This window comes from Rhinolophus sinicus, chromosome 8 (genome assembly GCF_057876585.1).
Source record: "Rhinolophus sinicus isolate RSI-liver-muscle chromosome 8, RSI-T2T, whole genome shotgun sequence".
In the NCBI taxonomy this organism is placed as follows: domain Eukaryota; kingdom Metazoa; phylum Chordata; class Mammalia; order Chiroptera; family Rhinolophidae; genus Rhinolophus; species Rhinolophus sinicus.
In genome coordinates, this window is record NC_142508.1 from 73,405,012 (window position 1) to 73,419,865 (window position 14,854).

General features: G+C 46.9%; 2 protein-coding genes across 3 annotated transcripts in view; one reads left to right on the forward strand and one right to left on the reverse strand.

The window, feature by feature from the left end:
- The window catches only part of GNAO1 (G protein subunit alpha o1), a 142,742-nt gene extending 132,908 nt beyond the window's left edge, over positions 1 to 9,834 (reverse strand). For both annotated transcript variants that reach the window (XM_074314863.2, XM_074314864.2), the window contains exons 1-2: positions 9,703 to 9,834; positions 9,440 to 9,482 (exon numbers count right to left, since the gene is read on the reverse strand). In XM_074314863.2, coding sequence (XP_074170964.1) covers positions 9,440 to 9,482; positions 9,703 to 9,820 — 161 coding nt within the window. In that variant the 5' untranslated portion in view covers positions 9,821 to 9,834. The remainder of the gene's footprint in view (positions 1 to 9,439; positions 9,483 to 9,702) is intronic.
- The window catches only part of CES5A (carboxylesterase 5A), a 215,979-nt gene continuing 210,191 nt past the window's right edge, over positions 9,067 to 14,854 (forward strand). Inside the window, exon 1 of the mRNA XM_074314847.2 lies at positions 9,067 to 9,512. The gene's annotated coding sequence lies outside the window, so the exon portion shown is untranslated. The remainder of the gene's footprint in view (positions 9,513 to 14,854) is intronic.

Below are 14,854 nucleotides of genomic sequence, written 5' to 3' on the forward strand. Positions count from 1 at the left end.
TTGACGACTGCAGTATCTGACTCAACTAACCATTTCCTGGCCTTCTGGAAATTCTTTCCTTCCTTGGCTTTCTTGATGCTGCTCTACCTTGGGTTTTCTTTCCATCTCTCAGCCGCTCCCTCTCAGGTTCCCTCAGGCTTTTCTTCCTAAAAGCTTCTCCTTTCCTGGAGCGGGTGCTGTGCATGTGGTGGGCGAGGCATCCTCTGCCTTATGGCCCCTTTCATGCAGCCTGGTGAGGTTACCAACTCCCATGGCTCTCACTGCCCACTAGCACCACAGAGTCCCAACTGACCCTTCTCCCCGAGGGGGTCCTCTCTCCTAGTCCCCACGAGTTTGTGCAACTGCCTGCCAGCAATCTCCACTTGGATGAGCCACAAGCATCATCAACATGACCAAACTAAGTCACTGTTTCTCTCCCCAAGTCTTCACTCTTCCTCCTTCACTTTTTTCTACCTCCAGGAATGGCACCCCTGCCCCCCACCAGTGGACTCATTCTTGGCTATATCCTTGACAAGTCAGTTCCTCCTTAATGTCCCTCACCCCAAGTTATCATCAAATAAGTTCAATGATTCCACCGCCCAACTCTCTCTTAAACCGTCTCCTTTTTCTTCTCCTACTACCACTGCTTTAATTTAGTTCTTAATCTTTCCCCACCTGGATCACAGGGAGAACTTTCCACCTGGCCTCCTCATCTCCAGATTTGACTCGCCAGTCCAGTCCGCACAGGTGCTCTTTCTGACATGCAAACTGGTCCTCACACCCATTTCCTTAAACCCCTCCAGTGGCATCTCATTATATTCAGCATAAAATCCAAAGTCCTGAGCACAACAGTGAAGGTCCTTCACGACCTGATCTCTGTCTCGTCTTTCACCCTTCATCTCCTGAGATGCCTTTTACATATTGTGCTGTAATCAAATCAAATTATTTTATATTCCTGACATGTTCAACGTGGTGACATATCTTAGTGCCTTTCCACGTCTGCTCGGCAGTCCTGTTTTCTACCTGGCTAACTAGGTCTCCACGCACATATCATTTTCTCTTGGCCAACCTCCCTGAACTTCCTGCCCAGAGAGGGTGCCCTTTGGTCTCCCATAGTTTTGTGGCACTTCCTGCCCTGAAGAGTAAGTGTCTTTTACATACGACTTCCTTTAGGCTGAGTTCCTCCAGGACAGGGACTGAGGCCTTCCCCTCTACCTCCATGACACCATGTATATGCCTAGCACACAGTAGGTACTCAGTAAACGCTGACGGATGGACAGATGGATTGATGGATCAACAGATGGACGAATGGTTGAATGGATGGATATCTTACTGTCCTCTCTCTTCCAAGTCTTCTCCAAGCCATCTGCTGCCACCCAAGCCAGAGCTTTCTGTGGCAGTTTCTCTGTTGCCACCTGCCAATGACCCACATCTCTGAGGCAGGAGTGGAAAATGGAGCTGCCCAGATGGTGGCAGGGAACCCTCAGGTGTCAGAACCAATGTGCTACACGATGACCACCACTGCCTTCCCTTCCAGGAGGAATCCAACACCAGACAGACACTTGCTATTCTCAGCGGCTGAGCTCAGCCACGGCTAGTGCCAGCCCATGTGCTGATGGTACTGGGTCCCTGCCTGCCAGCTCTCCATTGCCCACTCTGGTGCTGGTGTAGTAAGGACTATGTGTGCTTAGAATGGGAAGGACATAGGTTTTGGAATCAGACAAATCACGGTCTGAATGCATGGCTGTCACTTCCTAAGCTGTGTGGCCTCGAGCAAGCCACCTTACTTCTCTGAGTCTCAGTTCCTCATCCGGTGTGAAAAAACAAATGGGGATAATGGACTGGACTGAGAATGATGACCACAGCCAACGCTCAGCAAAGGCTTTCAGTTGATTATTCCTTTGGCTTGTACAGAGATAAGCCTGTATTCTTAGGGTGCAATTCTTTTTCTCTTTTCTTCAACTAACATTTATTAAGCACCGCCTTTGTGCCAGATATTGGGCTCAGTGCTGCATTATGAGCAAGAATAAGTTATCATCCCTGCTTTAGAGAACCCTGGTAGGGAGGGGGCACCCAGACTAGCAAGGGACACATAAACACCCAATTGATTTACAGCGTGTAACAAACATTAGTGCTTTGAGATCCTGGAGGCAGGTGACCCAGGGTTGATTTTACTGCATGGGGAAGCCATCCCCAAAGGTAAAAATTTCCCACAGAAGACAGGCAGAGAATCCAGGGTAAATCCTTGACCATGGAGCACTCTCCTTATACTTGTATATTATTATTCCCTTTTCTCTATTCTCCATTCTTAGTTGAGAAATCAAGTGAGTAGGGGGACAAACTCAAGGTGTTCACTATTAGCTTTGCAGTATTTTACTTTAATTTTTTTGTGCTATGAAAAGCACAATGTTTTTCCTCTTCTCTGTAAAGAAAATTAGAACTAAAGATGGCTCAGCAGATAAAAGCTGTGGGCAGTAAATACTCCCACAATCCCTCCCTGCATTTCAGGCTTCTAGGTTTCTCTTTGCATTTACTGTGTCTTACAGCTGAAAGAGGCCTGAGACATTCTATGGTGAAAGCCCATATCCTGATTAAGAGATGAATTGGGGGCTAAATGACCTGCCCAACATCAAATTAGAGAATGAATCAAACTTAAAACAAAGTCCTCTGACCCTCCCTTTACTAGTCTGCAGCCTCCCAAGTTCAGGATCTCAGGCACGTAAACCCGGGCAAGACCCTTCACGTGCAGCCATCCCTGGTGGAAGCCGGGGCTGTCTCCATTTCTAAATGTTCTGGAAGCCACAGACAAACCACTTCTCCTTCTAACATGTCACTGTGTCTCTCCACCCGGAAACATTCTATTTCTACTAACAGGACACTTTCAGATCCTCCTCTTTGGTTTGAGAACCACGTCTGCATGACAAGTTTGGTTAGAAGTGGTTTTCTCAACATGCCTCTCAGGACTATGACTTTCCTAGCTGACAAAGCTTTGGGTTGAGGCTGCTATTCTGCAATTATCTTGGCCTAAAAAGAGTTTACATGGGTACTCCCTACCCCTGCAGGATGGATCCTTAACTGATGCTTTTACATTTAGAAATTCACATAAGAGAACTCAAGACCCTGGAAATGAAGATTATTCCCAATTTCATCAACCATTTAGCATAAGAAAGGAGCTTGGGGGTAGCCCTGGTCCAACTTTTTAGGAAACGGAGCCCCAGAGAGGTAGGGGCAGCGCCACTTGTCTTGACTCTAGGTCCAGTGCTCTTTCCCAGTCTTTGTAGTATCACTCCAGCCTCTTGGGTTGAAGCAGCTGCGCCATCAAAAATGTCACATCAGTTATGACAACACAGTTTGTTATATAACTGGTGCTGCAGAGCAGGCAAGGGGAAGAAGCCACGAGCGTGAAGCACAGCACCCCACTTCTGGCTCTCAGGGCAGCTAAGTCTCACGTACTTGAGAAGAAAACTCCATATGGGAAGGGAACACCCACTAATCAATCAAGTAAAAACTACGGCTGACATTTGTGTAATGATTTCTAGAAAACTAGTATAAGGGCATTTCATATATTACATCATTTAATGCTCACAACAACCTTACTAGGTAGTTATTTTTATCATCAGCCCCATTTTACAGGCAAAGAAGCCAAGGCACAAAAAGTTAAGTAACATGTTTAAGGTTACACATCTAGTTAGTGGTAGAGCCAAGATTTGAAGCCAGGCAGCCTGGTTACAGAGTCCATGCTTTTTATTACCTCTCAATTTCAGAGAAATGTGCTAAACAACTTCTCTAAATAAGAAACTACCTATTTCTTTGAACTGGTAACAGGCCACTATTCTTTCCTCTCCTTTCCCTCTATGCTGATGACTGATTTGTTGGATGGTTTCTTTTCTAACCACTATTGTGCATGAATGAGAGCACAGAATAAAATAAGAATGTGATACAAACTCGAACAAACTCTTAGACTGGAGTTCATCTGAACACCTTCAAGCTTTTCATGAGGAGGCAATCAATAAGGAAGTGAGGTGAAAGTGCCCTTCTCATAGCCCTTGTTATTTTAAAATCCATTTAGTAGGTGTGTACACACTCCTACATGGACACACATTTCTTTTTCTATTTTCAAAATCGAAAGTTATTTGCTAGTGTCAAACGTGGGGCTAATTCTTTCCAAAATTTTTTTCCCTTCAGTTTGCAATCATCCCCTCACCAGCTTGCCTATTGTCTTTCAGCTCAAGATGTGCTCTTTTGATAATGGTCTGTCTAGCTTCGTAAGAAATGAGAGAATGAAAACACCCTGAGAGACAGGGAGCCAAGTCCCTGCATCCAAATGGACTGAGTACATGTCAGAAAAATAGTATCTTATTCTATTCACATTAAGTCTGCAGAGTTAACAGCACTAGGGTACTGGGAGCAGATCCTGTCCTCTCTTCAGTACGTAGATGCAGCATGCTAAGAGGCACAAGCTAACCGGGGGAGTTCCAAGTGCTAAGGAAACATGGCAGCACTCTGATTCTGGGCACTGTACATCGAATCTATCCCCACACAGACAGAACAGAAATTCTGGATTCCTTTTGAGTCGTGTCAATCCCCCATGAAGCCTCATCTATTTAATCTAATCAGCAACAACGCTCTTCAACGAGCAGACAGGTTCTATTTCAGAATCTAACAGGTAACAGAGGCTCAAGAATTCCGTAGCTCATTCCTGAGGAGATCAGGTGGATTGTTTTGCTCCTCTTCTGGCAGGAAGGTCTGCTGGTATTTACAGCTCAGTGAACAGTAAGGAGGGAGCGAGCACCATCCATCAGCAAAGGAGAACTCATCTGTTACTTGATCTGACATTCTGTTCACGCTTACGCTGTCTCCAGAGAGCAAGGTGCATCCATTTGAATAAACATGGAGACAGGAGGAAGGGAGGTGAGCAAAGCAGCCAAGGGGATGATCGCAGAAATAACAAGTCCACAGATCTAGAAGAGCAGCTCTCAGCGGAGCACTGCCTCAACGTGGGACCCTTTGGGGATGTGCAGGAACTGCCCTGTCAGACTTGCCCTTCACCTCCGCTCATGCCTACCACTCCGTAGGTGCTGAGCAGCGGTGTGCTGAATGAACACAGGCTTGCCCTGAACCCCAGCCAAACTGTAGACACCCTAATTGCAACACCAGGGTAAGCTGGTAGGAGGAAACCACCAGCTTCTGGCAGCAGGTGACGTCTTAAGACTTCCTTCCCTGATAGGGTGGCGTCTGTCCTTGGAATCATATCCCACCGGCAGGCCTGACATATTTGTATGAGCATCATGTCTTCGTCAGGCAAATCCTTCAATCTGCTTTACAATGGCACTGAGCAGGCACCTTGGGCACGAGCACACATCCAAAGTGCTCCATTTTACTGTGTCCACTTCTGTAAAGCACACAGACTAGCAGGCCAGGCCTCACTGCCACCTTCGAACTCTCCATCTTCCTCAAAATCCACTTCATGCTCCAGAGACAGAGAGCTCGGACTCGACATCACACAAAACTCAACACTTCAAATGAGGGCAAACTGTAGTGGTCATGGCAACTCCACAGTTCATTCTGCAGTTTCATCAGGTAGCTAGCTGGCCAAGCAGTTGTTACTATTTGTTCAGAACAGGAAGTCATTTAAAGTGCTATTCTGTTGACGCCATACTTCACAAAATATAATTCCTTAAGAAATTTCTTTGTAAAGGTTTTTGGTAATTAAATAAAATTAACTTTTCCTTTTAAAATATTGATTAGTCTGAATAAAAGAATCCCACTGATTGCAAAATGGTCAAGTTGTATCACAGGTAATGCCACAACCTCTTAACACAAAAAATTATTTAAAACGCCACACATTAAAAAAGGACACTGAGTATTCATGGGATGTGTGAAATCATATTGTGCTGTCTCAAATATCAAATATCATTGTTTATTTCTCAGTACTAAAATGTTTTGGATTGTCTGACACAGAGCTCCCAAACGCTAGTTCTAGTTCACAATCACACATACAAAAAAAAAAAAAACCCAGAAAGCTATGTTCAAATGAAATTTTTAATAAAGTGTTAAGAATCAGTCTTTTAAAATGACAGTCTAATCAATGACACCTCCTAAGTGGATGCAAGTTTCTCATTACATGTATCAAGCAAAAGAATTTTGTTCTAAGCAGCATCTGCCAGCCAGTCCTTTATCATATTATTTCAATTACTACAGACATATGTGTATATGGAAGCCTATTCCTTCTCTAATCAGCATGATACAACATGGATGGCAATATGGGCTGAATGGAATAGCTCTTTGCTCTTTTGGAAAAGCTGATTTTAAAAGGTCTGTAGATGTCTGAATATCAATATTCTTCCTGTCAGTCCAATAGGTCGAGCTATTAAACTCCAGACCCCATTAGGAAATCAAGTTCTCACAGGGCATTATCCATGGTAAACTCCCTAATTTCATCTGCTCAGGTGAAATAAAATAGCAGCCCAATTAACTCACACGCACGGTCTGATAGGTTGGTTGGTCACCAATCGTATTGCACAGGCAAGTCCAAAATTGCTTTCTGTAAATGCCACCTAGATTTACAGGCCTGGCCCCACCTACAGTACAGTTCTCCTGACTCAAGTGCCTCTCAGCCAAACGGCAATCAGGAAAATCATTTCTGCAAGGGGAGACTCAAAAGAATTTGTCACTAGGATACAGTGACACCAATCCCACATTTTGTGGTTAATAAAACAAGTCCTGCATCCAGCTTGGCACAAGGCCCTGATCTGATTTATTTCAAGCCAAGTTGGAGGACTTACAGCAAAAGCTGCCATTCATGAATGCTCCGGAAGGTAGGACACCAGGGTCCCTTGTAGCAAAATTTACATGAGCCAGAAATCTCTTAGACCTTTTGAGCAAACCTAGCCTATCTAAAGAGAGTTGGTGTATTTTTAAAAATATTAATAGTTTTACCTACAAAAATCTCAGTTTTGCCTGACATTTTTTTCTAAAAAGGTGTCCTGTGGGAGTGAGAAAAGAGGGGGAGTGCAGGGAAAAGAAAAAAATGCTCAAATATCTGATTTAACTACCTCAAACATCACAAGCTTGGTTTTTTGCCCCCTTAGTGTAACCGAGTATGAGACACATGAGACTGTCTTGGGAAAGTCTACATTTAAGTCTACATACAACCTTCATTTAAGATTTCCTGCCTCAGTACATAATTAGGAATTTTCATTCTAAAATGGCACACCTATCTCCTCAGCTCTCTTTGAAAAAAAAAGGCGGACTCAGTATATATTTTTAAACATCTTATTAAACCAACCTAATTCATGAGGCATGTTCAAGAAAAGCAGGTAAGGAGTTGATTTGGTGGATGCAAAGTTAATTTGCAGTCTCTAGCATACCTCCCTTTCCTTCTTCCCCATCCCTGTGAGTTGCCGAATGCCTTCGGCCCCCTCCGAAGCACTCGGCTCTCTCTGCCGGAGCCCCGACTCGGCTCCGAACACTGCCGACTCCCTCCGAGCTCCCCGGCCAGCCCGTGCCGAGCCTTGCCGAGCGCCGCCGAGCTGAGCCCCATCGACTTTTCTGGCCTCGGCTGGGCGCTGTCCACCACTCGCAACGCCTGAAACCTCACCCAGCTCCGGTGGCTGGGGCTTCTACCGGGCTCTGAGCCCGCCACTGCAGATTACAGACTCCTGAAATTCTAAAACGTCTCCTTTAGGGGAGAAAGGGATGGCTCTGCTTGCATTTACCGACCTGCAAAGGCTCCAGGCAGATGCAACATGCACCTTGTTGCAAAGAGCAATTCCCCAGGCCCCGCCTCCCCATCCATCTGGGTTGCACAAGCTCCAGAAAAGCCCCAGGCCAAATTACCCGTGGCTCAGAGGGGTGCGGCAAGCCGAGGGGGCCTCTTCAAAGAAAGCCCCAGGGAGCTCTCGGACAAAAATAAGACCATGTCAAGCAAACGGGGGAAATTGTCTCCAAGTCGCTACTCCCAACCATCATGGCGCCGCCTAGAACCCGCTTGTCATGCCTGTTACACATACAAGATTTTTTTCCATCTTGGTTCTAAAACCGCAAACATGCTCCGTCTCCCACCCACCCCTCCACGAAAGGGGTTTTTATTTTCCACTGTTTTCCTACGGGATGCAATTACTTCGGCTATTTTGTCAAGTTGAAAAATAATCATTTTTGTTTACTGCACAGCAACCCCTAATTAGGAACTGTGTGTGCACGAAGGTGTCACAGCAAAGCGACGTGGAATACTCCCTAAACGGTCTTAACGAACTTCTCCGTCCTGAACTGACAGGTCAATGAAAGCAGCAGGGCCAGGAGGCCCAGAGAGCGTGCACCCTTTTCCCACAGGCCAACCCCTCCCCAAACAAGCTGTCTGTGGGCTCACCAGGAACTGCCCAGTGGATGGGGCAAGAAGCGAGTTTAAGAGTGGGAAGGAGGGGCGAGGTTTCTTACTGAGAAAGTGTGGAAGGGAAGGAATATCCCATTTTGTTTTAATTTTCAACCATCACTCAAATCCACCCCCAGTTAATTAGGAGGGGAAACTGATATCTAAGGAAGAAGGGGGCGGCAGCAAGTAGGGCCTGAAATCCGCATTGTGGGTAGATTACATGGAACATGGCCTATGCAGAATGTAAATAAATACATTGATAAAGGCCGTAAAGTGAATGAAAACTGCCAGTGTCAGGACAGCAAACGCTGGCAGAGTGGGGGGGGAAGGGGGGGGCAGCAAGGGACAGGCATTCAGCCGCACAGCCAAAATCCCCCTTCCACCTCTGCCTTGGATACAGCTGTGCCAGTTACATCCACTTGGAAACCCACCCCCTCCCCTACCACATGCCCCTTCCCCTAACCCTCATCCTCTGTTTTGAGGGGTGGGGGGCAGAAACCACAATCTCCGATTCAGCACCAAATCTATGAACAGCAGACACTTGATCCTCCAACCCAGCAATCTAGGGCTGGGTCCCCTCCATGTTTTAGCCAAGTTCAAAATCACTGCCCCATGAGAAGAGTAAGGGAAATGGGATTATGAATGTAGAGTGCGGGGTGGGGGGGGGTGAGGGTGGGGGGGGTGGAGGGAGGAGGGGTGAGAGACAGAATGAAACAGAGACACAGACAAAAATGGAGCCAGCGATACACAAAACACCCCACAAGTAAGAGTAATGATCATCATCTTGCCAATAGTGTGATGTTCTGATCAATATGGCGGATACTGTCATTCATACAACTACAGACGCTCCCTACCCCTCCTCCCTCAAAGACACCCACCCTGCGAGGTGGGGTGTAGGACCCAGAACCAACGTAGGGTGTGGGGGAGGGGAGTCAAATCCAGGTGTAGGTGTGTGTGTGTGTGTGTGTGTGTGTGTGGACACGAATTAAAACCCCGGCCTGGAGAGCAATGTGGAGTGAGCAAGGTAATACAAATGATAAAAAATTATTCTTCATAAAAGTACAAATCCCAATGCCACAGGGGACTTACTTCATCTGCTTCACAATGGTGCTTTTTCCTGATTCTCCAGCCCCTGTTGGGACAGACAGGGGGGGATAAACTGGTGAGTGTCAGTTTAGGGGAACGGGGGAGGGTTGGGGGGTAAGGCATGCGAGGGGGTGGGCGATCCGGGGTACATGGTGGTGCCAACTCGGGAAGCAGGTCTCCCAGGGCGCGAGTGGGGTGGGGGAGCTGGCGGAGGGGGGTGCGGAGTGGCCGGGGTCGGGGGATGGGGGTGGCAGCCCGGTCCTTACCCAGCAGGAGTAATTTCACGTCTTTGGCGGCGCTGATGCCATCCTCTTTGAGGTTTTTCTCAATCGCCTTGCTCCGCTCGAGGGCGGCTCTCTCCTCTGCGCTCAGAGTACATCCCATGGTGGCCCCTTCCCTGCCACAGCCCGCACGACTAGGCTGGCACGGCTCCCCGGCTCGGCGCGCCCCCCACCCCCCCAGAGAGCAGAGCCTGGGCTCAAAGGGGGAAAAAAATCACGATATCCTCCCCTTGGCTGAAAACAAAAATGTCGGGAAACCAGAACCCCAGAAAAAGACAGCCGCTAACAAGATTCTAGCAGCGGAGACTCGCGGAAGCTGGCGGGGTTCTGGGGGTGTCCAGGCGAGGGTGGCCGGGGCTGGGGCTCCGAAGCCGAGGCAGGAGGCGCCCGCGGTCCGAGGAGGCGCGGGCTGCAGGCACTGAGGCTTGTGCACGACCCAAAATAAAATAATAGTTGAGGCAGGAGCCGCACGGGAGCCGGCGGAGGGTGGGGTGGGGGGCAGGGTGGCTCCTTCTGCCGTTGCTGCCGGAGGAGGAGGAGGAGGCGGCGGCGCGGGGTGTGGAGGGAGTGAGTTAGGGGGTGCTGCTAGTGCATGTGCATCGCCGGTCTTCAGCCGTCGGTGCGTCCGTGGCGCCTTCACCGACCCCCGCGCACTGGGCAGGGCTGGGCAGGGGGCCGGCCCGGGGGGCAGGTCTCTAGCGGGAGGCGGTGTCGCTGTCTCCCAGGGATCGCATCGCTCGGGGGAGCCTACGGCAGAGAGGGAGAGCGCCAGGGAGCCGCGGGCAGTCGGGAGCTCGAGGGGGAGAGAGAGGCAGCGAGAGAGAGAGGCTGGGAGGGAGGAAAGAAAAAAATGAAGGGAGGGCGAGCGAGCGCGCGCGCCACAGCCCGGGCGGGGGAGGGGGCGAGCGCAGCGCGCGAGTGCGCCAGCGGCTCTGCGCACCCCGCACCGCCGGCCGCCCGCTGACGTCAGCAGGGCCGCGCGCCGGGCCCCCGGGACCGGGAGGGGCGGGAGCGGGGGAGGCGCGCGCGCGCCGGGACTAGCGTCAGCTGGCGGCGACGCGCGCGCGGTGCAGTTTCCCCTCCCCCAGTGGCCCCCCCACAAGCCCCCGGCTGCCCGGGATGGGCGCGTGCGGGGCCTGGTGAGGGCGGGGCCTAGGGCCGGGCGCGCGCCGGAGCCCCTCCCCTCCCAGCCCCGTCCCGGTGCGCCAGCTGCGCCGGCCTCCTTGTCAATGGGGACGCAGGGCCCAGCCGCCCGCGCGGCCGTCAGGTGTGCTCCTCGGCTCGCGTCCCGTGCTGCCTGCCTCGCTCCTTCGGCTTCTTCTCCATCTTGGCTCCAGCGGTTCGCATTCTTGGTTGCTTTCCTGCTGCTGGGGCCGTAGCAGCTGAGGGCGAGTGACCTCAGCCAACGCGAGGAGACGGTGGTTCTGAGGAAACCTGAGTTCCCGATCATTCGCCCCTGAAGCGTGGGGGCAGATTCGGATTTTTCGCTTCCTGCGTCCCACACACATTTATTGAGCACCTAGTATGGCTATGAGGAGAGAGGAACACAACAGGATAAGACAAAGTCTGGGGCTGTTATCTAGGCGCCTCTGCATCCCGTTGCCAGCGCGCTCCCCACTCCAAGGTTCCCAGCTGTAGGTGTCAGCGCAGGAGACAGTCCCCACCCTGGGAAGCTTTCGGAGGGGAGGGCCAGGTTTTCCTGCGAGTGAGCTTCTAGCAAATGCTCACTCCAACACAGAATTGCAGCGCTTTTGCTCATTTTGGATGCTTTAGCTTGGTTGTGGTCTTTGCACTGAATTCTTCTGTCCTGCCCATTTCCCAAACACAAATTCATAAAATGGATTTTGAATAGATTTTCTTCCTTTCCTCGTCTTGTAAAACATCTTTCCCCGTGGTTTCTTTTTTTTTTTCTTTTTTTTTTTTTGGTTCAAGTAAAGACGGCGAGTCAGTTGCTCAGCTTTCTGAGGAGACTCATACACATTTGCCAAACATCGGGCATGTTCTGGGTGGTCTCTGAGATTTTGAAGAAACTAGTCCTCATTGCACAAAAAGGTTTTACAATCAGTTCCACCAGACAGCCCCAGGGGCCCTCCCAGAGAAAAGGGCCAATAGGAAAGGTTGCTTGGGGACAGGAGAGGCAAGCGGCCAGTGCAAAACGGTTTTTTTTCCTAACAGTTGGGCATTTCTGTGACTCTGAAAGCAAACTTGTTTGTTTCATTTCAACATTAGAAAAAAAACACCCCGGTTTTGGAAATGTTACCCAGCATAAAAATACATTTGCAATGGGGAAAAAAAGGCAGTTCAGGCCCACCCAGAAGAAAACATTCCCCTCCACCCCGAATTTCTTAATTTGTTATTTCCCACTATGGGTTTACCTCATTCCACAAATATGTCAAAAGTGGTATGTAATGTAATTTGAATATTTAAATTTGAACCACATTTTACATATTCTAGGAAACTGGCAAAGGACTCTTATAAAGAACTGCTTTATAAAGTAAATAACTTCTTCCCTGTCACCCCCTCTCCCCCTCCACACACACCTGTATTCCAGTCACCTTTTGTGTGTGTGTTGAGGGGAGCTTAGGGGATAAATCTGGTTTGCTTAAAATCAGGGTATCACTAAAAATCAGCCTTCCAGATACAAAACAGAGCTGAAGTACCCAACATTTTGTAGAATTAGTGATTTCTTGTAAGTTTGCTAGGATGATTATGCAGTTCTATCAGATACGGGGAAAAAATTCGGCAACCTCATCGAGACTCTGCTATCCCTGCCAGATTGCGTCTGAAAGACTAAAGAGGTAAGAATATAATGACTTCTTTGCAGATGGTGAGTTATGTTTTACATTTTAATGCTTTCATATCAAGTAATTTTTAATTTAAGATCTGAGGCTCTTGAGGGATTGTGGCTTGTATAGTTGAATCAAACTATCCTTGATTTTAGGTATATTTATTCCTTCTTGATATCGTAGTATGGTGGAGGCAAAAACCTGTGTTTTGCGTTTTTCTTTATTCACTCAGTACTTATTCAGCACCTACCTACCATGTACGGGGTAATGTCCTATGCAACATGGATGTAGTTTTTCAGGTTTGTCTACCCTGCTTTCTTTTTCTGGGTCACTTTGCATCTTTATAGCTCAGTTTCATAAAAGACTAGTAATCCGCTTCATCTGTATAATGGTTTACAGCTTACAGAGCACTTTTATAAAAATGATCTCATGTGATCCTCTCACATAAACCTCAGTTAGGCACTGTGATGTGGGGAGCATCAAGCCTGAGTAGAAAGAGCCTGGACCATGAATCCAAATCGACCTGCATACCCATTTTACAGCTGAAAAAACTGAGCCTCTGAGGGATTGAATAACTTATTCAAGGTCACACAGTCATTCAGTAATAAGCCAGGGCTCCTTTGACTATTTGAGAAATCATATGTTATATAAGTATATAAATATATAAATAAAAACATGTTATATAAATATATATATATATAGCATGCTTCCTAGATTCACAGAAAGCTCACAACTATAGAACCCGATTGATTGTATTTTGTCCCCCCAAAGGAAGTGAGGATGAGAACATTCCAGTACTCTGTGAGTTATTAGTAATTAGAAAACACGATATTTGTCCACAATTAATTCCTGTGGGAATGGGGAAATTACAGTCCTAACATCAGCAATGATCAAATCCACTTGGTTTTATTTTATATGATCTTCAGAATTGTATTTCTCTGATTATTCCTGTTGGCCAGAGAATAATGGTCATTTAACCCACCCTCAGTCAACTGTCCCCCTTGCCACACACACACTATTCGAAATATTTTTAATTTTAAAAGTAGGTAATTAGAATGCTTTATATGCTCTCTAAAAGGAACAAAAGTAACCTTCATTAAGTTGCTTTTTGATTACGTATGGCTTCTAATTCAGGAGACAGTCATAAAAGCAAGGTCCCTCAGCTCTGACTTACAGATTGTGGGCTGTGATTAGATGAACTGAATTTCTCTATTTGTTGCCATTTGTTATTGCTTTAATTAAATATGCATGTATTGACAATCTACTGTGTTTAATATATTGATTTAGACTAAAAGGGAGGTTTAGAGATGAGCTTAGATTCTTGAAATCCCTAGAATGTTTTCTCAAAACCATTCACATCAGAATCAGCTGGGTGCTTGTTAAAAATTCAGTTACCCTTCTACCAAATTAGACTCTCCTGCAATCTGTATTGGTAGCCACTCCCCAGGCGATTTTTCTGTACACAAAGTGCTAGGGCTTATACAGAATCTGTATGTACCAATTCCACTAGGAGCTTACTTTTCTTAAAAGTCCAAATATCTCCCATGTTTCTGAATTCAACTTTTCTTTATGTTCACTAGTTTTTTGTATTTCTGTCAAAGGAAATTATGAAAATTACTATTCCTTATGAACACTACTGTCATGGGAAGAAAATAGGCTACAATGTGTGGTTCATGAGCCAAATGAAACCAAACTAAATGTCAAGTGAATTAGGCATTTTAGGGCGAATGGTAGATTACTAGAGATTTTAGGTTTTCTGCACTAAAGGTTTCTAATTATAAAATTAACAGCTCACAAGCTAACTTAGTGGTCAATATAATTTAGAAGAATGTCTGGGTAAGACTAAGAGATGACTTAGTGTTTTCTGAAAATTATCCGGCATTAATGAGGGAAGATGCTGATCAAGTATGTTTATGTCCCTAGAAGACAGATCCCCTATTTAGCAAATATTTAGCACTTCTCTGACTGATATTGTTTTGTGTATATCTCTCAGACCTACTGAAGCAGTGGTTCTCAAATGGTATTGTACATAAGAATTACCTGGGATGCTTTTAAAAATGCAGATTCCTGGGTCCCATGCCTAGAATTTCCAAATCATTATTAAAATGTTCATTATTAAAATCAGACCTCCCTTCCGTGAAACCGATGCCTTCTGAGAAACACATCACTGGACTGGAAACTCCTTTGAGGTAAAGGAATTGTCTTATCACTTTGTATTTATCCCAAAAGCTCAAGCATGGCCCACTGTCTTCAGATCATCAGTTTTAATACTTGTTAATTAAATTCACTTCTTTATAGGCAAAGGCTAAATCAGATCATATATCAAAGTTCTTTCCAGATCTGAGACGTTT